At 33.4% G+C, this 23193-nt stretch overlaps 1 protein-coding gene across 1 annotated transcript in view; it reads right to left on the reverse strand.

Annotated features, from left to right (window-relative positions):
- LOC124357764 (AP-2 complex subunit alpha) overlaps nt 1-23193 on the reverse strand; it is an 82785-nt gene that overhangs the window by 740 nt on the left and 58852 nt on the right. Inside the window, exons 15-19 of the mRNA XM_046809802.1 lie at nt 19661-19833; nt 16148-16277; nt 14029-14167; nt 13093-13237; nt 6596-6800 (exon numbers count right to left, since the gene is read on the reverse strand). Of these exons, the coding sequence (XP_046665758.1) occupies nt 6596-6800; nt 13093-13237; nt 14029-14167; nt 16148-16277; nt 19661-19833 (792 nt within the window). The remainder of the gene's footprint in view (nt 1-6595; nt 6801-13092; nt 13238-14028; nt 14168-16147; nt 16278-19660; nt 19834-23193) is intronic.

A 23193-nucleotide genomic window follows, 5' to 3' on the forward strand; every position in this document is an offset into this window, starting at 1 on the left:
TGTACACATACTGTGAAAGTGTCATACCTTTATCTCAATCTGGTAAAGAAAATTCTACATTTTAAAACTCTTTTTAGTAATTTAATCATATAAATAATAAACATATTCATTATTCTAAAACTAAAAGGAGCAATGAATTGATAATTTTTTATTATAAATTCATTAATTTTTTATGCAGCATAGTTAACTACATATGAGTACCAAATGTTATTATCATCCATAGGCGTTTGTGAGATATGGAATTTAGTGCAGAAACACATACTTGAGTAGGCTAATTTATATAGCAGCAGATTAATTTGTAAAACAGAAATAGTTTTTCAGAATCAGGACAAATTTAGAAACCTTGATTTTTGCTGCTATAAAAGACTTAAATTGATATATAAGGACTAAATTTACAAAAATCTGAGCTTGAAATGAAACTAATTTAGATTACTGATGCTCTTAGCAAATTTGCATGTAGTAATAATTAGACATTTCAAATTTTGTGTATACTGAATGGGCTATAGTAAATCTGTAGGCTGGGCAGGTCGGCTGTGCGAGTTTTTGATGACAGCAAATAACAAAGACGATGATGACAGTTCTAACTTTTAAAAAAAATTCATATTTAGTCTTAAATAATCATAATCAGTACAGTAATTTTTGTACGAGTATTAGTGTTTGTAGCCTTAATATATTTCACTGTAATATGAGATCATATACAAAAAAAACTTTGATGCCTTAGCTATATTTATAGAGTCATTAAGATGTCAGTTGGATATAATAGTTTTAACAGAGTGCTGGCTGAAGGGTGGGGGAGGGCAGAGGCTGGACTGGAGGAGTTTGACTGTTACAAAAACCACAAACAACAGAACAAGAACTATGGTGAGATTGTGTAAATTAAGAAACACTTGTCTTCAATAGCAAAACGAGTGGCTTTAGGGGACGTTTACGGTATTCCCTTAGACTTTACAATTTTTAACAAACACTTTAATGTACTAGCTAGAGCTAGTACATTACAAAAGTCCTGTATAGATACAGGACTTTTGACAGTGATACAGACATGTTCTTGGACCGGTTACACAACTACTAAAACGGTGTAGAAAAAAGTAAAATGTGTATATTACAAGGCAACATAAATTTTGACTTACTAAACAATTACGTTAACACTGACGCATACAAAAGCTACTGCATTGAAGCGGGACTTGTGCAATGTATTTATAAACCTACCAGAGTGATTGAAAATACTCCAGCATCGACCATACTTTTGTACGATACAGTGACATGACGAAGGTGAAAACCGCCATTTTACACACGACTTTCACTGACTATTACATTACTGCCCTCACGATAACAGATCCCACCACGGACACTGACACTCAATTTCCCCCTCGCACGTACATAGACCGTGCACTACTCATTAACAACCTCGCCGGATCCAACTGGGAAGCCGTGCTAAACTGTCTGGAAGTAAATAATTGTGCTAATATCTTATGTTAAAATATCAAAAACTCAATTGAAAGTTCAAAAAAGGTAGTACAAAATTACTAGACGAGAAGGAAAGAATTAAAACCATGGATCACAAACGAATAAATCCGAGCAATATGTGAAAGGGATAAATTGAGTAAAGTGGTTAAAAAAGAAACAATCACTTAACCCAATTGTAAGAGAAAACTTTTGAGCACATCACGCAAATGTTAGTAACTTGATCAAACAAACAAAAAGGAGTTATTACAGAACAAAGATTGATCAATCAGGAAAAAAATCCAAACATTCTTTTGGGAATTATTAAGGAATTGGCAGGGAAGGAGGAGAATAAAGATGTTTTTTAGATTCAAAAATATTGCCAAAATATTAATGTGAACAACGATCTTTTAAAAATGTTGCAGATGAATTTAATAACTTCTTTGTGAATGTAGGCGAAATATTAGGAAACAAAATTAACTCAGGTGGAGATCCAGTTGTGGCTGACGAGGATTACCAACAAAACAGTTGTTTCACACTACACCCTGTCACAGAGGAACACATCTTACGTTATGTTGCCGGTCTGTGGGGAGGGGGGGCTCTGTCCCCAGTTGCAATGGCATTTACGCTGAAGTACTTAAATTGAAAATTAACATTCTTTGCAAACCTATACTACACTTAATTAATTTGAGCACCAGTTCTGGTATTTTCCCAAATAGTTTTAAGATAGCTAAAGTTATACCAATTCATAAATCTGATGAATATTCAGAAAAAAGTAATTTCTGACCGATCTCTTAGTTAAGTGTACTGTCTAAAATACTAGAAAAGATAATAAAAGAACAGTTGGTCGAATATCTTGTTGCTCATGATATCATGTTGAATAATCAATATGGGTTTCGGTCAGACAAAAACATTTCAGATGCTCTATTTGATGTCTACAGAGACATAAATCTAGCAATATCAAGTCAAGGTGGCCAATGTTAATTTTTTTTAGATCTAAAAAAGGCATTTGATTCTGTAAACTTTTAGATAAGCTCGAGGCTGTGGGTGTTCAGGGCGGCGCTCTTTCCTGGTTCCAGTCCTACATCACTGATAGGCGACAGATAACGGTTTGTGGTGTCAGAAGTGATTTAATTGCCCATTAATTACGGAGTGATCCAAGGAAGCATACTTGGGCCTATATTATTTTTAATATATATCAATAATATAAGTAAGTTGAATATAACAAGTAAATTAGTTCTCTTTGCCAATGACACTCTTATTTTAACGAGGAGTAAAACCTGGAATGAGGTACGCCTAAATACTCTACGCGATTCGATTTGATGATTGTAAAAAAATGGCTTGATCAAAATATTTCAACATTTCAAAAACAAAATTTATGCCTATTTCGTTGACTACATTCAGATTATGAACTCTCAGATTTGACCATTTACTCTTGTTGAAATTACATAAACACCAATTGAAATTGTGGAAATATACAGCATGTTAGCAGTTACAAATATCTGAGAATTATATTTGACAATCATATGAAATGGACGGATCATGTTGAGTATTTGAAAAATAGACTGAGAAAATACAATTTTGCTTTTAAAGAGTTAATTAGTACAGTGGAACTTCGATAAGTCGGATTAATCGGGACCACGGCCGATCCGGGTTAACGAAAATCCGGGTTAGCCGGAGAATTAGGTAAAAATTAATAAAATACGGTATACTTACAGATAAACTCCATTATACTGTAATTGTAAAAACACCAAACATATGCACATTTAATTATTATTAATCCTTACAGTATATTTATAACTGTTCATTTCCTGGTAAAAAACTCAGTTAGCTTTGGTTGTGCCAATGTCGTCTGCCGCTTGCGTGCTGTGCGAACCCACAGTCTCTTCAACATGAGCAATTCAGCCAGCGATGTTTCTGCCTGCCACTCGAAATAAACCATTAGTTCGTTTAGTTTGGTCACTGCATCTCCATGACTCATCACTGCATCTCCATGACTCATCACTGGATCTTCAATGTCCCCGTCCGTCTGCCTCCTCAGCGTCTGATTCATTAGAATCAGGTAAAAACGACGCGGTCACTTCCTCATCAGTAAGTGGCTTATAGCCTCCGTTATTGTCTGCCCCTAACCACAGAGTAATGTCATTTCCATCGACTTCAGAGCAGCCATCAATATTTTGGAACATATCCAAAGTTCTTGGGACTGGACATCGTCTAGAGAGTCATTTTCCATATTACAGTTCCCCACTGGCTCAATTATATTTTCAGGCAAGTCGCAAACACCCTTCCACAGTTTTTTCCAAGAGTAATTAAGCTGATTCTAGTCACTTGTTCCCAAGATTCTGCAATCATGTACATTGCAGTTTTCATATTAAATATTTTGAGAATCTCAACTACACCGTGTTCTCATTCATTGTCAATGATTGTGCTTAGCATCTGTCTTCTGTAAACCTTCTTGATTTTCTCGAGAACCCCCTGGTCCATGGGCTGTAATAGCGCTGTTCATTAGGCGGCAAAAACTTGACGGTAATGTCCCCACTGACCAGCACATCTGCAGACGGATGTGAAGGAGCATTACCAATTAGTAGGACAACTTTAATTGGCAACCCACAATCTTTTAAATATTTCGTCACACATGGCACAAAACAATAAAAAAACCAGTTTTTAATGCACTTCTTTGAGACTTGTAGACAACTGGTAGAGAATACCGATTTACGTTTTTCAGTGCTCACGGATTTTTTGCTTTTCTTATTAAGAGTAGAGGAAATTTATGCTTCCCCGAAGCATTGCTGCAGGCCATTATTTTCAATCTGTCTTTACTTTTTTTGTATCCCTTTGCGTCTTTCTCAGTTTTTGAGGCCAAAGTTTTGCTCAGCGACATTCTGTAAAACTGTCCCGTCTCATCGGCGTTATATATTTTATCTGCCTTTAAATTTTCTTCTTTAACAAAATCCAAAAAATTGTTTTTATAGTCATCATCAGTGCTGTTGTCCCCAGATAGACTTTCTCGTGTGATAGATAGTTGGCGAATACCATGCCGTTTTTTCCACCTATCCAACCATCCTTGACTCGCAGTAAAATTTGGTTCACAATCAGGCAACTGTTTATTCAGCTTGATTGCCTTTTTTTGAATGATAGGCCCAGACACTGGCAAACCACGTTCCCTTTCCGCACAAAACCAAACATACAAAGCGTCGTCAAGAGTCTTGTTTTTAGCTTTCTTAGCTTTACACCGATTGCCCAAACTGTTTTTTGTTATCATCTTGGAACAAAATTCTTCGATTTGTATCCTATTTTTTTTCCAATCCAATACTGTAGATGTACTGACACCATAAGATGCTGCAATTGTTTTTAAAGATTCGCCTTTATCAATCCTACCTAATGCCTCTAGTCTCTTTTCCATTGTCACTACAACATTTTTACGTTTTGTTGCCATCGCGTAGATAAAAACAAACGCACAACACAAATGAAGCACACTATCTGAAGCACGACTGCAGAACAGAAGCAAACAATACAGTACACTACACACACAACACAGGCACAAGCGGGCGGAGCGAGGTAGGAACGGTACTGAGGGGCCAGGCGTGGCGGTAGCGTGGGAGAGGATTTGGGGAAATACGCGGAGGATTTGGGGAAATACGCGTCTGTTATTGTTTCCGAGAATCCGGGACAATGACCGCCACTCCACTGCCGTGTGCCATGAGTCAAACACTCACTGTCGTACAGTCCCATCAAATACTGATGCAACATCGATTCACGGATACTATACCACTCAAAAATATTATGTTTTTATTATTGAAATGTTTGTCCGATTTTTTATTTTTTAATTAAAAATCGGTCCGGGTTAGCCGGACTTCCGGGTTAACGGGGGCCGACTTATCGGGGTTATACTGTATTCTGAACAAGAATGAAATTAGAGTAGCTTATTTTGAATGTGTGTGTGTATTTTGATAATGTCTTTTGGTATTATTGTGTGGGGCGGAGCAAATTAAACTGTAATACATAAACTTAGTATAATTCAAAAATCAATATTAAACATGGCTTTTAGAATAGGTAAGCGTTGCCCGACCACCACCCTATTCCACGAGACAAGAGTTTTACTGTCCAGCAAACTTTCATTAAAACTTTATTAATACATATGTACAATAATTTTACCAACATTTTCATTCCAATTACTCATAATTACAGCACTAGATACTGTAGAAACATAGGAATGACTACCTCCAATCTTATTCAATCGTTTTCAACTACTAATTGCTATTACATTTCTCAACTGCTCTACAAAAATTTATGCTTGAACTATAAAGGCGTAGAACTTTTTCAAACACCGGCATTGTCAACTTTTAAAAGGAAATTATCAGTCTCAATGAAGAGGAAGTCGAGGCCATTATTGTGACCAGGTACAGCAGGCGGACCTAACCTTGCTCCCCTCACTTACCCCTATGTCATCATGTCATGCATTGCACATCCTGCTGCTCTTGGATCCAGCTGATATTGCTTTTTAAATATTGATCTTAATATATTATTTATTTAGATTATTTTATAGCTTAAAGCTCAGTTGTCATTATTAACAGAAAGATCATCCACTAAAACATTTAACATCAACATTTTATTGTTCATTTCATTTTATTTTGTATTTAATTGTTTCTAAAATTTCTAAATTTAATGTATTACAATTAATTTTGTTTCGTCTAAAATTTATTCCATTTATCGGCACCATAATCTACACACAGGCTTACTTGCCCATGTAGACCCTAATTTCCCTAAAGGAACTGTATCCAGCAAGCATGCACGCACGTGTGCACACACACACACACACACACACACACACACACACACACACACACACATTAATGTAATGAAAAGTAACTACCCCTTTTCATTACATTAATATATATATATATATATATATATATATATATATATATATATATATATATATATTTAGTTAGTCTTTTATATTTTTGTTTTTCACATATAATTAATAGCTTCTTTATGTTTTAAAATAAAATGTAATGTATTTTGATTTATATTATAGGGAAATAAATATTAATTAATTAATTTTTCACTCATCCAGAATGAACAGGCAGAAATGAGCCATATGTTTATTGTGCATTTGTTACGTATTTTGGTGTAATGTTATTTCAATGCTTACCTGAGCTTGCTTGTTTGGCTCCAGACGCAGTAAGCAGCCGATCTGTTGGGTCCTCGTGTGGATGATGCCAGCACACACAAAGTTGTCAGGATTGGGATCGATGTTCTCTAACAGTTGCATTCCGAAACCAAGCACCTTTGTCCGAGTTGCTGTCAGATCCATAGGGCCTGTAGCCCTGAATATCTTTTGTGATTTTTGTGGGTTTCTATAACAAAACAAAATCTTAGTGGCTTTGGTAATAGTATAATTATTAAGCTACACTTATCGTTTGACAGCTATCATGCATTATATTACATCACGAATGTGTAGCATAACATTTATACTAGGATTAAATACAATTGACAGATTACAATATTCCTATAAATCCGTGTGATATGTGTGCTAACAAGGTTAATGAACCAGTTGTATTGATATACCTCTGAAATTTACCCCGTAAGAACAATATTAAACTTCACACACTTTTACGCTATCAGTTTTGGTTATAGAACAATGGGAGGAATCTTATCTTTAAGATCTTATTAATACGCATCTTAGTTTTTCTTGCATGTAAATTCATTGTTTTTTAATATTTAAATGCTGAAATAGAAAAAAGTTTGAGATATTTTTCTAAATAAACTGATACAATGGAGTATTGAAGGACCAAACAGAATGTAACAAAAGAAAGAGATAGCACAAAGATGAATAGAGTGCCCTTTTACTTTTTTACTTCAAATCCAATAGAGCTGTTTCTTGACCAGGAGGAAGCTATGTACCAAGTTTCAAATCTCTAGGACCACCCTACCGTAAGTTATCACAGCACAGATAGACAGACAGACAGACTACCCTTACCCTTAGACCACAAAGCCAATAGGATTCTTCCTTAAAGCAAGAGGAACTTGTGTCCCAAGTTTCAAATCTCTAGGACCACCCTACCGTAAGTTATCACAGCACAGATAGACAGACAGACTGCCCTCTACCCTTTGACCACAAAGCCAATAGGATTCTTCCTTGAAGCAAGAGGAACTTGTGTCCCAAGTTTCAAATCTCTAGGACCACCCTACCGTAAGTTATCACAGCACAGATAGACAGACTGCCCTTTACCCTTTGACCACAAAGCCAATAGGATTCTTCCTTGAAGCAAGAGGAACTTGTGTCCCAAGTTTCAAATCTCTAGGACCACCCTACCGTAAGTTATCACAGCACAGATAGACAGACAGACTGCCCTTTACCCTTTGACCACAAAGCCAATAGGATTCTTCCTTGAAGCAAGAGGAACTTGTGTCTCAAGTTTTAAATCTCTAGGACCTTTCTATCAAGTGGAGTTCTTCCAAAAAGAAAGCACCTACCGAGTTTCGTTTCAAGTCTTAACGACCTTTATATGAAGTATTACCGCATAGACAGGCAGACAGACTTACAAACGACAGGTCCAATAAATAAATAAAATACTAAAAAGCATTTGGATATGTATTAATTTTTCTTTAAAACGATATTACTGGGATCTGTCACTTCAACATGTGGCGTGTTAATAACGTTTTTTTCATATTATAAATGTTCTGACTACAAAGTCCATGTTATTTAGGTAGGCCGTTATGAGATTACAAATTGCATAGCGTCCTGGGATTTCTTCAGCCTGTTTTTGAGTGTCACCGTATAAAATGTGATGGTTGAGGCAACTAACAGGAATACTCAGTTGATCATCTGTTCATTGACCCGCACAGGGAATCTTGGTCCAAGAATCCGATATGCCAGTGGAGGGATGTCACTTTTAAGAAAAAATGAAATTCAGGGGGTTATTGATGAACATGGGTCTTAAGAGAGCTCAGGAACTGTCACAATACTAGTCTAAATTATGCTGTAAATTTCAACCATTCTATGGCAATACAATGTCACATAATCGGTTTCCATTGATAATATTACAATTGCAAGAGTCGTCACAGAGCCTGATGTACAGAGAAAAAAGATCTCAGTTATGATCCTTGGGTAATGATCCATGAATTCTTTGGACCATTCTTCCAAACAACATTTCATCCTGAGTCAGAAATATGTATCGATGAAAGCATGGTAGGTATAAAAACCACTGTGTATTTTCATCCAATACATGCCCAATAAAACGGCACTCCAGATTTAGCATATAAAAATTTTAAGTGTGTAACACTCGTATTTCTGAGAATTCATGAATTTAAAAAAATTCTGACTTTTACAGTGTTATACATTTCTTACATATACAGGGTGTCCAGCAACCATTGGAACAAACTTTGCCACATTGTTCAGCAGGCCAAAACTAACAAATAATGCCAATATATAACAGGTGCCCTATTTCACTTCGTTTAGCGTCTGTCTGTCTGTATGTGTTTTTTTGGGAAAAGAAATTACTACTCAAAAAACCACTTAAGATACAGAATTCAAACTTAACAGTTATGTTAAACCCAGTGTTGGTCCTTTTCAGTGAAAAAAATAAAACAAATATCTCATTGCATTTCAAAATGGCAGCCATTCAAAATTTTCAAATTGTATTAGCTTTGAAACGGCTGCTTTGACAACAAATTCACCAGGATAACTTTTTTTAGCATATTTTATTACCAATTCAACAATTTTTGTTTCAAAAAGATTGAATAACAAATAACTGAGTTACAGCACCAAACGTAAAAACAGGTTAAAATCCATGCATTGCAAGTACATACAACAATGTAGTGGATTTTTTACGAATAAACTTTTTTAAGGTTCTTTATTAAAATAGTGAACAATATTATAACCTGAAATTTAATATTTATTTTTTAAATTTGTTTTAAGGTAAATTTAAAAAAAGTTCTTAACCAATTGTGAATCCTGGTTTTTAAATCTTAAAAAAAAATGGCTACGTTATGGTTGGGTATAGGGTTTTCTTACATGGCAATTGTGTGAAACAGCGTAATTAATTCAATGTGTTTGAAAAATTTTATTGAACATGATATTTTTTATTAAGAAATCTATGATTACATTACTGTAAAACTATCATAATCGTTGCTCAAAGTGGTGTACTTGTAACTCGTTGCAGATTCTGAAGCGTGTAAGCACGATTCTCTCACCCCTTCTTCAAAAGGATTACTGTCTTGAATAACTGCAGCAGCCTCAACAACTCTAGCTACTAGATCCATTTCATTCTGTATGGGAGTGGTTATACACTAATTGATTCATGTGTCCCCACAAGTAAAAATCAATGGGTGTGAGGTCAGGTGACCGTGGAGGCCAAGGGACGGGGTTCTAAGTCTTGTACTTTCTGATGTCTGTAAGGGCACAAACATTCTTCATTTAACACTTTCCACACAGAAACTTTTGCATACATCCAAATTATGAGCAATAGCCCCGAACGCTGGTGGAGGGGTTTTCTTCTACGAATAATAAAACCTCTTCTTCAAAATCAAACAGTCCGTACGGATTTTACCCGTTCTATAACATTATTTTTCAAATGTCCAGTTTCCCTAAGACGAATATGAACGGCACTGAAGACGCTATGAACTGGGTGCAGCCTATCTGGGAAAGCGCTCTCTGTACAATCTGCTAGCTAATCTGGCATTGCCTCCAGCAAAAGTCCGTACACAAAGTGAATATCAGCATACTCTTCAAAAGTAAAACGGTTCATATCGTACAAGAAACAAAGTAATAAAAGAAATTTAAATTAACAGGAAAAACTAACAGGAGTTACAAAGAAGAAACAGAACATTCAAACAGTGACAATCACGTTCAAAACATAGACTTGCTCAACAATGTCTTAATAGTTTGTTTATTAGTTTCTCTTCATTTAAAACACCTGATTTGGTTGCTGATTGTTGGTCAGCTGTTTTCATGTAATATTATGATATTGTTTTTTTTAAGAGCATTGTGAATAGTTTTGTTTCTTTTTTATTTGTGTGTGTGTAACACATTGATTACTGTAAATGGACACAAAATGATAGTAATATTTTTTTTTAGGTTATAATAATTGTTCAGTATTTTAATAAAGAACCTTAAAAAGTTTATTCGTAAAAAATCCACTACACTGTTGTATGTACTTGCAATGAATGGATTAACTTGTTTTTACGTTTGGTGCTGTAACTCAGTTATTTGTTATTCAATCTTTTTGAAACAAAAAATTGTTGAATTGGTAATAAAATATGCTAAAAAAAGTTATCCTGGTGAATTTGTTGTTAAAGTAGTTAAAGTTTCAAAGCTAATACAATTTGAAAATTTTGAACGGCCGCCATTTTGAAATGCAATGAGATATTTGTTTTATTTTTTTCACTGAAAAGGACCAACACTAGGTTAACATAACTGTTTTCAGTTTGAATTTTTTTTCTGTATCTTAAGTAGTTTTTGAGTAGTAATTTTTTTCCCAAAAAAAACACATACAGACAGACAGACGCTAAACGAAGTGAAATAGGGCACCTGTTATATTGCATTATTTGTTAGTTTTGGCCTGCTGAACAATGTGGCAAAGTTTGTTCGAATGGTTGCTGGACACCCTGTATATTGTAAGAAATTTAATCATATTGAATTTTTCCAGTATATAAAAGCATTTATATGCAGGCTACTAATCAATTGGTTCATAATGTCTTTAAAATTTCATAACTAAATATTTTATCCCTCAATGTAACAAATTTGTTTCTAATTATTCAAGTTTAATGGTAAAACTTGCACAGTATTAAAACTGCCAAATATTTGTAATATCTGTATAGAGAGCTGAAGACAGAAATCAACAATAAATAGGTATTTTGTTTATAAAAAAACTACAGATAGATACCATAATTAAGAAATTATCTATTTAAGACTCTTGGAATAATTGGATACTTTTTACAGGGTTCCCACTCAATCTAAATACTCAAATTCAACGGCTAATTCACGGTTTTCACGGTTAAAAAAATTAAAATTCAAGGTCGGAAAGTTTTCATAAAACAACGTTACCGGTACAAACAAAATCGTGTTGGAGAGGGGCGAAGTTGAGACGTAAAACACTACAGACGCGGCAGAGCGGTAAAATACAATATAAAACTTCTTCCCATTTGACTAACGATGTCATTGGTCGTGCAGGAATTGACGGAAACGTCTAAAAGAACGGAATAACAATAGGCTTCGGTTACGACGCAAGCAAATGAGCGGCGAGCGCCCGATTTTATGTGCGATTTGCTACATAATGAATATAACAAGGCATATTATTTTTACAAAACATCATCATAACAGTCATCAAAGCAATGACAAAGACAAATTTCAATATAATTAGCATGCACATAGCTCATAATTTTCTTTAACTTACAAGTTTGTTGAAATCTGAAGAGAACTTTGTTGACACAGGTTAGACAAGATGCAAGGTGACAGGATTCGTACGTTGGCTAAGGCTAACTCGTTTGAGTCTATGAAGTACACTTGCGTGATTATTAAATTATTTTCTTGTTTAACACATTATTATTATTATTTCGATCAATTTCTTCCACAGGAAAATTTTCACATAATCACAGGTTCACATTTTAATTAGTACATAAGAAAAGGCAATTTTATTGAAATTAAAATAACATATAAACGTTAAATGTATAAAAATTATATACAACTTGTTATAAGAAAAGTTATTTGGTACCAGTTTTATACAAAAAAAAAATATATATTTGTACACATAAATAAAGAAATTGATAAAAATGTCTAGAATAAAAGTGAATTACGATTTGCACTTTTTGCTAAGTTCCTGTATCTTATCGTCTAACTCAGCTGCCCTTTTCCTGGCGTCGGACAAAACCTGGAATTTTTGTGCTTCCAATTCTTTTTTTTCTATTGCAGCTTACTTCCTCTCTTTCTCAGAATTAATTTTGTCTTTCATTTCTTCTCGTTGTTTTGCCCAAGTGCTCCGAGTAGTGGGCGTGGGAATTTTTGGCAGCATGAACTAATTCATTAGTGATTTCCATTGCCTCCAATCCTCCTGCTGCTGATACGCCGTCACAAACTTTTCTCAACGCGGACTAAACTCTCCTCCTTCAAGTTTTCAACTATACACTGTTTGTTGACAGAGAAGCCTCTTGGGAGTAATTGGAAATTTTTAAAATATTACTAAATGTAAATAAAAGCCATTTGGAAAAGTATTGTTTTTATTAATACTTAGTAACATTTGTATTTTTTGTTTACATTTGTTTAATGCCACGCGTCTAAGTGTGAATGTCGGCTGTTCAAGGGGTACAAACAATATCTTACTTTTGTTAATATTATAGTCTATCAAGATAAAGTAAAAAGCAGGGGATATAAGATAGTGTGTAAAATATATAACAATTCTCTGGACCTCTAAAACGTCCTTTAAAATACAGTTGCATTCTTAAATTACTTTTTATATTATTCTTATTATATAGTCTTCAAAGGTTATAGATTTTAAAAAGTGGTTGGAGCTAATTTTGTTAAAATCAAACCATCTAAAAAATTCTATTAGGATTAAAAATTTTAGAATCGATTTTTTAAGGTTCGGAATCGGATTTGGGATTTTAAAATTCTGGATTTGCCCATCACTAGGCATTATCAAAACGACTTACCCTCCCAAGTTTTTCCACCTGGCAAAGAAAGACTCTCCATTCATCTCTGTTGGCTCAAAGAACTTGTTGAGTGTGAGCGGTAGCTTCATGGTCAGTTTCTGCGGAACATTGTTGTACAGGAATGTCACCACCATACTTGGAGAGTCTGCACATGACATTGGCTGTCTTTAATCACTGTTAATATTACTAACACTCAATTCTTCAATTTTTATCTTTTTTAACTTAGATATAACAGTTATTACTTTAAGTGAAATTGGAAAAACCTATAAATGATCAACATTATGTTGTGCAGTCAATTCAAAACCTTCCCATCACGCAATACATTGAAAACGTTACACTTTGCTTCTACTAATGAAAAAAAAGTTTAAAAAATAATAATTTAGAACTATGTATAAAACACAATATGAATAAACCTTTTAACACTTTTTTAAACTTTTATTTTTCTTACGATGTACATTTTGAAATCTGCGATTTCATCTTCAGGTACTAGACTTCAAATCGCAGATTTCAAAATGTACATCGTAAGAAAAATAAAAGTTAAAAAAAGTGTTAAAAGGTTTATTCATATTGTTTTATACATATTTACAAAACACTTTTCGAGGCTACATCTCTAATTTAGAACCTTTTGAAAAACAGACTTATTATACTGGAATAAAATTGATGCACCAACTTCCAAATAATATTTTATTATGACCAAATTTTGGTAGGGTTTAAAAAGAATTAAAAGAATATTTGCTTAAAAAGCCATTTTATTCATTGTATAAGTTTGCTGAAAAAAGGGGCTAATATATTAAATTGCTTGCGGGTGACATACTTAGTTAGTGTTACTTGTTTTTAGTTATAGAATCGAATTGATTAGTAATAAGTCTAATACTCTTGACACTATTCGATGTTTTAATGAATGAACTAAACTGGAAAGGATTAATGTGTACGGACCTATATAGTCTTCTATACACTCAGCATTAACCATCTGCTGTATCTGGGCTCCAGCCTCTAGCACTGGTTCCACAGGCCTCACTTGGATGTTGAGCTTGTTGACCCACTCACCCGGGTTCTGCAGGTTTGCTGACAGGTTCTGGAACATATCATTCCATATTGTAACCTTTACACTACAGATAAGCGTGTCAGGTTGTGTACTAACATACATGCACACATGTTTACATACACTTGTCAATTCCATTACCTCTTAGCTAGTACCACATGAAAAAGTTAAGACTAGTTACCCAGGGTTAGTCATGCCTGAACTGTTGAGGACCTAAGAATTTAAGCACAATAAAAGATTCTGCAAAGTATAAAAAGTGTGGGACACTGTTTCATATGGTTCAAACTCAATGAATCTGCAGAATGTGGAGAACTAGTTTGTCAATTTTGGTTTCTGTATAAATAATAACTAAATATTATTCATAAGTAAATAATAAAAATTTTTTTAGATAGGATAGGAAGAGCAGACTTACCTTTACCAGACTGGGAGGATATTGCTCTTCTTTATCATAGAGACAACAAAAAGAAAACAGTCTATGAAAAAGAAGAGGAATATTCTTCAAATTTTTTAAATGTAAATCTGTTCTTCCTACCTTATTAAAATTATCATGTTAAAACATGGTTTCTTGCCATCTTGAATCATAAAAACTAACTAAGAATATAATACGCTAGATGGTTTGTTTGTAACAATCAAAACAAATCTGGCCAGTTGGAGTGACTAGCAAATAATTCAAACATGGGCTTCGCCACAACAAAACTTTCTTTAAATATAAACATATACGTATTCAATAGAAGAATATTTATACAACTATATAAATTATGAGATAAAGAAAAATTAGCGAACATCTGCTTGTTGACCACTGAGAAACTGAAGCCTACGCATAGGTGTGACGGACGCACTGTGATCCACCAACATAAGACATGTAAAATATGAACTATAAACTAAATATAATTTATAAAACTACAGTAATTTGGTTATCTTATTTATGGGTTGTTATATAGAAAGTACAAGAATAACACGTTTTAACAATCTGCAATTTGCTTAGCGCATATCAGCTGTTATCTACGAGTATATACAGCAGACTCACGGTGATGTATGAAAGCTCCTGTAATATGAGGCTCCTGGCTCAATTTTGGGGTTAATCAAAATACTACATAAATTAACCATAAAGCGATATTCAAGGACAGAAAGAAAACCTTTAATTAACTGTTCAGGATCAATTTAAAATTAATGCTAATTGTGTTAGAAATAAATGTACAACTTTAAATAAATGTAATATATGTTTGAAAGTAATATAAACTATGTTGAGAATGTCAAATCTGTTTAGAATCAATGTAAAATCTCTTGAGCATGTTGTCATACCTGTTTGTAATCAATATAAAAATATGTTGAGAAAGTTGTCAAATCTGATGAAATTATTATAAAATATGTTACAAATATTGTCAATGTAAAATCTGTTTTACAATGTCTACAAAAATATGCATATTGACCTGTAGAACAAGAAATAGATGTTTGAAATATGTGTTCAGAAAGGAATTAATATCCTCCAGATTAATCTAATATAGTATCATCCACTTAAATGTAGTTTTCAATAGCAAAACTTAGATAAAAAAGATGACTGCAAAAAGTTCTAGTTACCATTCATTTGCCAGTTATAGGTTATGAACTATACAGTGCAGATATAATGTTACTGTTAATGTAAGATAGTAGTTGGAATATACATCAGTGAAAGTGCAACCTCTTTTTCACTACTACTCTGGATTCTCCCAGTACAAAATTCTCTTTCCCACTCTTTCTTTTTCTGTCATTGAAAAAGAGCTCAGGATGCACAAATATTCCATTTGTGTTTGACTTAATGACTCATAATGACTCAATGTCAAGAAGGTGAACATTTTTATAATTTGTAAAAACACTTTCATACTAAAAACTGAATTTCACCCTTCTTTAACCAATGAAACCTTAATAATTCATAACAGTTTTATGATACTTTGTTTTACTATAGACTCTAGTTTACCAATAAGCTCAAGCTGTCAATATTTAAAAAAATATAACTATTAATATAAAATGTGTTACCTGAAGAGGAAATTTTGTCTTATTTCCGTAGAAAAGTCCTAACCTTCCCAAATTTTGCCGGAACTCACATTTGACACCAATTTGTATCAAGTCGTTTTCAAAAAGTACACCATTATTTTTACAAACAAATCTGAAACATTAAAACACATTATTATTAAAGAAATATTATCTTAAATGAAGGAACTGTAATGATTTTTTTCTATTTTCTTGTATTCTATTCACTATGTTTTTTTAGCTAATGAACAGAATGTACAAGGCGTATTCAAAAAGTAAGTACAGTTTCAATGTACAGCCATTACAGCGCTGCAGTCAGCATTTCGCATGCGCACATACGTCTTCCTTATTCACTGGCTGTCAACTAACACCATTTTGGTTGTTGAGAACATTTATAATGTTTAAGACTATTAATGATACCGCTAGCTGTGAGATTTGTTCTGTAATTCTATTTAAAGTGCAAAAGATATGACACCGGCTGAAATTTATCCTTAAATTAAAGACATTTATGTTGAAGACACTACAAGTGATGGAATGGAGAGAAAGTGAGCCAGAATATGCGTTGAAGATCGAACAAATGTCCACGATGAGATTCAGAGTGGTTTGTCTTTCTGTTGTTAACGATGATTTGATAAGGAAAGTTAATGAAAAAATTCATGAAGATAAACAGTTTTCAATGATGACGCTTCAAATAAATTTCCGCAAATTACAAATTGTTTTGACATGAATTTTACAGACCGCCTACGTAGTCACAAGCTGAGTTCCTAATTAGTTTTAAAAATACTCACCGTTCTTCACAAAACTAAGTAACTTGGCAGTGCTTGAAAATTTCTCACACTCTACAGTGAAGAGGGAGAGGAATATTTGAACCAAACTGTGACAGGTGATGAAACTTAGGTCTGTCAGGTCACACCACTTTCCAAACAACAACCAATGCAGTGGAGACACACTCAATCTCAAAAAATAAAACAAAAGTTCAAAACAAACAATGTCAGTACAAAACATCATCTGCAAAGTGTTCTTGCATAGATAAGGTGTTTTGCTTATTGAATTTCTTTCCAGAGGTGAAAACATTAATGCATCTTGTATTGTGAGACTTTAAGTAAACTAAGATGTGCAATTCAAAACAAATGAATAGCTCAGTGAAGAAATTGTAAACCCATGACAATACTCGCCCCCATACCCGGTGTAGATTTGACACCCTCCGACTACCGCTTGTTCCTACATGAGGCGTGAGCTCAGCGGCAAGCGCTTTGGATCCGACAATGAGTGGAAAAATGATGTGAAGTCATGGCTATTGTTACTAGCAGAAAATTTCTATGCAGAAGGAATTGTAAAAACTGGTCATCCGTTAAGTTAAGTGTTTAAATATAGAGAGAAACTATGTAGAAAATAATTTTAGAGTATGTATTTTCATGGAAAAATAAAATTGACTTGACAAAATTGATTTATTACTTTTTTTCGAATCAATACTTACTTCCTGAATACGTCTCATATAAAAAGAACAGTACTGAATTACACTTAGCTGCTACTTATTCCAGAATCATCTATTTTGCATGTTGGCTACTTTATTTAAATTTTATTAAAGTAAGCTCTTGTAGCTGATTGATAAATGTACAAAATACAACATTTTGTAATAAAAAAGTTAAACTCATTTCAAACCACTCTTTTACACCATCATTTAACACTGAAGATTTTTATCAAAGTCAATTTTTAAATTATTGGGCAATTGTGCAATAGCTTTTTCCAATAAGAGCTACATCATGTAAAAATTAAGAAATCTATTTAATAACACTGATATTATTATGAGTAAACCAAAGTTTACCAATTGGTATTTCACAATTCACACCCTTAGCTTTAACTGTACTGTATCTTAACTTACATTCAAAACACAGTTTCAAAACAAACAACTAAAAACAGATGGCAACAGTAAAAAAATGACACCAATACATCTGTGTTGTCACAGCCCCCAGTGAAATTTTGCAAACTAACCAACAGAACTCATAATCATAAGTAGTAAAATGTTGATTAGTGCCTACTATCCATTCCTGAATTGTAGACAGAATTACATTATGGGGAAACAGTGCCTATATTGAACAAGTTTTTGAATGTCAGAAATATGCACTGCGAATTATAAAAGGATTAAATAATTGGGAATCTTGCTCCTCTGTTTTCAAATAATTAAAAATAATGGCAACCCAATTTTTGTTTGTACATATTTTAGCCTATTAGATATAAAAGCAAATGTATGTAAATAAAAATTAGATCTGATATACAAAACTACAGTACAAGAAAACAGTAAAAAACAAATAAAAACACATTTTGCATGAAAAAATACTATTTAAGAAACTGCTGCAATCTGCTCATACTGTCAGTCTTCTTAAATTTAATAAATGCTGTAATTGGCTAAAACAAATTTGTACAAGTTTGATAATTTCCTATTAACTTAAGATATTTAATTACATGCAATATTTGATAGCTAAATGCAGAACACACTTATTTACTGTTGTAATTCAGTATTTACTGTTGCTGTTTATTACCTTGTGAATTATTACATATATGTTTTGTTATAATTTTTATACATTGTTAACTCAATTTTGTTAATTGTTATAGTTGGTTATGATATATTCCATTATATGTGCACACAATTTATTACATATGACAACCACAGTATTGAGGTTGTATTAAATTGAGGAATAAACTAGAAGTATCTACGTAATAGCTGTTAAATAGTAATTTAAGTATGACGAAGTCTAATGCTTCATTGTGTGTCTAATGACTAAAGTTCTTGATTCATATTATAAACCAGACAACACCCTAGTATCATTAAAATCAGTAAACAACTAATACTATTCTCATCTCACGCTTGAGTTCCTGCAGCGTAATTGAACTATGGTATTTAAGACTAGTTTGGGCATAGACTCCAATATGTTAGTAAGTAATCTCAAATTGCTGGCACCAGAGGGTTGACAAGCTATACTCTATGTTAACCCTTATAGTGCCAGAATCTGGCAGACTGTTAGACCTTGAGAAGCTTGCATTCAAGGGGTTAAAAAACCCATACATGTGAATGTTCAGGGTAGCCTCAGTTTATGAGGATACCTCTTGCATCTAGATTACACTTCCCAGGTTAAGTGTTAGAGAGGGCTTCTTAGCCCTAACTTCGCCTGGTAAAATAAGACATTCTTTACTTTTTTTACTTTTTTTTACACTATATTTTTATATTTTATAGTCTAGATGTCTCTGATGTCAAAACGATGTAAAGCGTTCCTTTAGAGCTTCTTCGTCGACAATTTTTTTGGGATCTCTTCACATGAACACAACTACACTTCAGGCGTCAAGTCTGTGATGTTAGATTACAGATGCTGGACTAAGAGGAAGGTGAACTGGAGCTAACCTCAACATTCACATTGAATAAACTCTTCCCAGCATAGCCACGTTATGTGTAGAATCCATACATTCACTCAATTATTGTAGACTTTTTTAACTATAAATAGAGATCATAAAGAATAAACATACTTCTTGGGGTTATAGTTATTCTGGGTGGCGGAGGGCGCGGCAGTGGGAGTGGCCGAGGAGTAGATGTCCCCTAGTACGTCGACCAGCACTCCAGTGTTGGAGGGTGCAGGAGGGGTGGACAGGCCAAGGAGGTCTGCAGAGTTGGTATTGTTTGCGTGGGTTACTGGTGCAGCCTGTAGCAAACAACACTCATATTAACAACTGTCAGGTTGAGCTCAACAACCTAGCAGAAAATATAGACAGGTATCAGAACTGATTTGAGGTACCAAAACACTTTCAGGACTTCAAATGATTCCAGATATGATCTATATATTATACAAACTACTCTCTGTATATATGATCCACTTTAAGATAACTAAAACCTATCACTGCTACTAATTCCATTTAGCTAAGATGTTGTATGTATACAAACCAACCAATCTGTGTATCTGATTTATTTTAATACAAAAATACAGCAATAAACCCTGATTACAGTTGGCTCAGTGATCTATGTATTAGTGATTTGTGGAAGCTACATCTCAAATTCACCTAATCTGCAAAACTTTAGGTGTTACCAACATTATTAGACAATATCTATATCACTGTCCCACAATTTCCAGAAAAGTTTGGAAGATCAATAACATTGCAGGCCGTTAGTATATTGTCTCCTTGCACAAATAGCAATTTAATATAACACTCTTTCAGAAGACTACTTATGATCAATTCTGTGTCTTCGATCGCTTTTATATTTTATTTTATTTACTTATTCATGTTGTAAATAGCTACAGGTTTAGATAATATTTTTTAAATTTTAGAAACCAATAAAGATTTTAAGAATTTAAATGTTACACAGTTATTGTTTTTGCAGTCTCAAATCAAGAGAAAAGTTACTATTATATTATCATGTCACATTTCCCGAAGGTGGACATTTGAACTTTTTATATCTTAATAAATTTAACTACAAACGTTTTGAGAGATAAAAAAATAAATTCAGTAACAAAATAATGTTGAAGGTGTAAGCTTTAACAGTTCTAATGTAAGCCGAAATATTTATGATTTACATATTACATCATTAACCGTGCATGCATTACGGTTAAAAGCTTATATCTACAATATTTACTTACTTTTCTCATTAAGCTTTAAAATCTTTAATCGTCTGTCTTTTTGAAATGTTATAATATAATATTATAATATTCATTTTTATCTTGATTTGAGACTGTAAGAACAATATTCCTGCCAAATTTGAGATTTTACCTATACTGGTTTCTGAAATTAAAATTTAATCTGAAAGACGGATACAGGCAGACATTAACACATTCGAGTCTATGCTCGAGCCAGACTCGAGTGCCATTGTTTAATCACCCGGCCGGCGCTCGAGCGTGACTCGAGCACAGCTTTGCCGATTGATATACGGAGTTGCCCGAGTGATATTTGAGTGCCGTCTGCTGCATTAGAAAGCCAGCTTTGTTGGTTAGTTCAGAAAAATGCCTAGGCGCTACTACGTCATACCCGCTTGAGGCTTTTGTTTAGCGACTGACGTGGCCTGGCGCGTCGTCAGTCTGTCTACGACAACAATCATGGAGAGGTGCGCGTTTCAAAAAACAATGGAAGAGGACAGTATATTAGCTGAATTAGAGTTAGATACGGACTCTGATATTGTTGATGACACCGATGATAATCCGGATTTCAGCAGGTTCTACTGCAAGGACTATAATGTGGCACTCTGCATACCTGACCGTTTCGAAGAGTATCACACTAAAAAGGATTTTGTGTGATTTTTTTAGCATTTGAAACTTTTTTGGCAATTAAAATTATTTGTAAATATGTATATAGTAAATGCCTTTAAAAAAATTGAAATTACTTGTTTTATTTATTCTAAAGTTAGGTTTCAAGTAACACAAGACATGCGGGAGGTTTTATTTTTCTTCAAAAAATGTAAGTTTTGAAATTAAAAAAAAAATTAATTAGATGTTAGAAAGTTATGTAATTTAACCCTTTTAGTGCCAACGTCCGAAATAACGTCCGAATTTTCGGACGTTGGATTATTGTGTGTAGTTTGCCAGCGTCCGTATTTTCGGACGTTTTGTAAAAAAAAAATAAAAATTACCTTAATTAGTCAAAATAAATATACTTGTAATGTTTTAGAATCGCAATACAACGATCTTTCCGATAATTATATTACCCAGTTTATAAGTCATACTAGGTAGCCATATTTTGATTTTAAAGTTGGCTATTCTGTGCATTTCGTTTCTCAGCTGTCAACAATTTTTTGAAACAATTGGAGAAAAAAGGAAAAAAAAAAAACTGTTGTGTATGTAACGTATCAAGCACTAAATCAGGAGGAAAACTAAAAAAAAAATCATCCTATGTGTGTGTTAAATGTAAGAGAGGAGTGCACACCCTCTGTGTGTTACCCTCTACACTTCTGCTGAAATTTCTCTAAAAATTTTCTATTTTGTACATTTTTATGTAATTTTTTTGTACATTTTACTTGTTATTTTAAGTGATCCCTAGAGAACAATTTTTATTTATTTCAAGAGAGTTACTAGCCTATTGATCTGTGAAATATTTTGACTCTTGTGTTAAGACCTTCAAGAAAACAAGAAGACATTTAACACTTAGAGTGCTAATCCCGTAATTTTACGGAACGGCGAAACTTCCGAAGAATGCTAATCCCGTAGTTTTACGTGGTTGTCATTTCAATTGGTATTATATTACATTGTCCGTATTTAAACGGGTTTTGCCTACTCTACAATGGCGTCAGATGTATTGTATGAGCTTAATGACAAAGCAACTTCGGTCGCGTTGTTTACGTGCCGCTAACGTGACGTTCGTTGCAGCCGGCAGTCGATGTCGCAATCATGGCTTCTCGCAGCTTGAACGACGTTGCGATCAGTGATGTATTAGATAAAGATAATTTTATTGGAGTAGATAGTATTTTTGACGATTGTGACATTGATCCTGATTTAATGGAAGAAGATTAGACACATACTTCAGGTAAGAATAAGTAAGTCTATTTATCATATAAACATCAGTCTAAAAGTTTGGTTATGTTATTGTTTTCGTGAATCAAACTATAATTTGTATTTAATTAACTTTATACAACTAATATTTTATTCTTATGAATAAAATAAAAATATATTCATATTTTACATAGTATATTATTATGTTACAGATGCTGAAAACAGTGCTGACAGCGAAAGTGATGCCGACGCATCAATATGACGGCATAGTTTTTTGTCAAAAAACTACAAAACATAAAAACATGATTTGTATTATTCAAAGGACAGTTTATATTTGTAAATGGGTCATTGTAAATAATTGTATGTATGCTTAGTTTAGTAAGTTAGATAAAAAAACTGTCTCAAAAAATAATTTTTTTTCCAAAAATATATGTTTTTAAAAAACATTTTTTATGTGTAGTTTTTAAAAAAAACCACAAAAAATCTCACGTTAAAAGAAAGACGAAAGTAAGCTGAATTAAGGTATGTAAGTATTTTTCTCATACCTTAAATACTTTTTTTTAAATAAATTTTTGAAAACCACCAAAAACG

The sequence above is a fragment of the Homalodisca vitripennis genome, chromosome 3 (assembly GCF_021130785.1).
Source record: "Homalodisca vitripennis isolate AUS2020 chromosome 3, UT_GWSS_2.1, whole genome shotgun sequence".
NCBI classification, from domain to species: Eukaryota; Metazoa; Arthropoda; class Insecta; order Hemiptera; family Cicadellidae; genus Homalodisca; species Homalodisca vitripennis.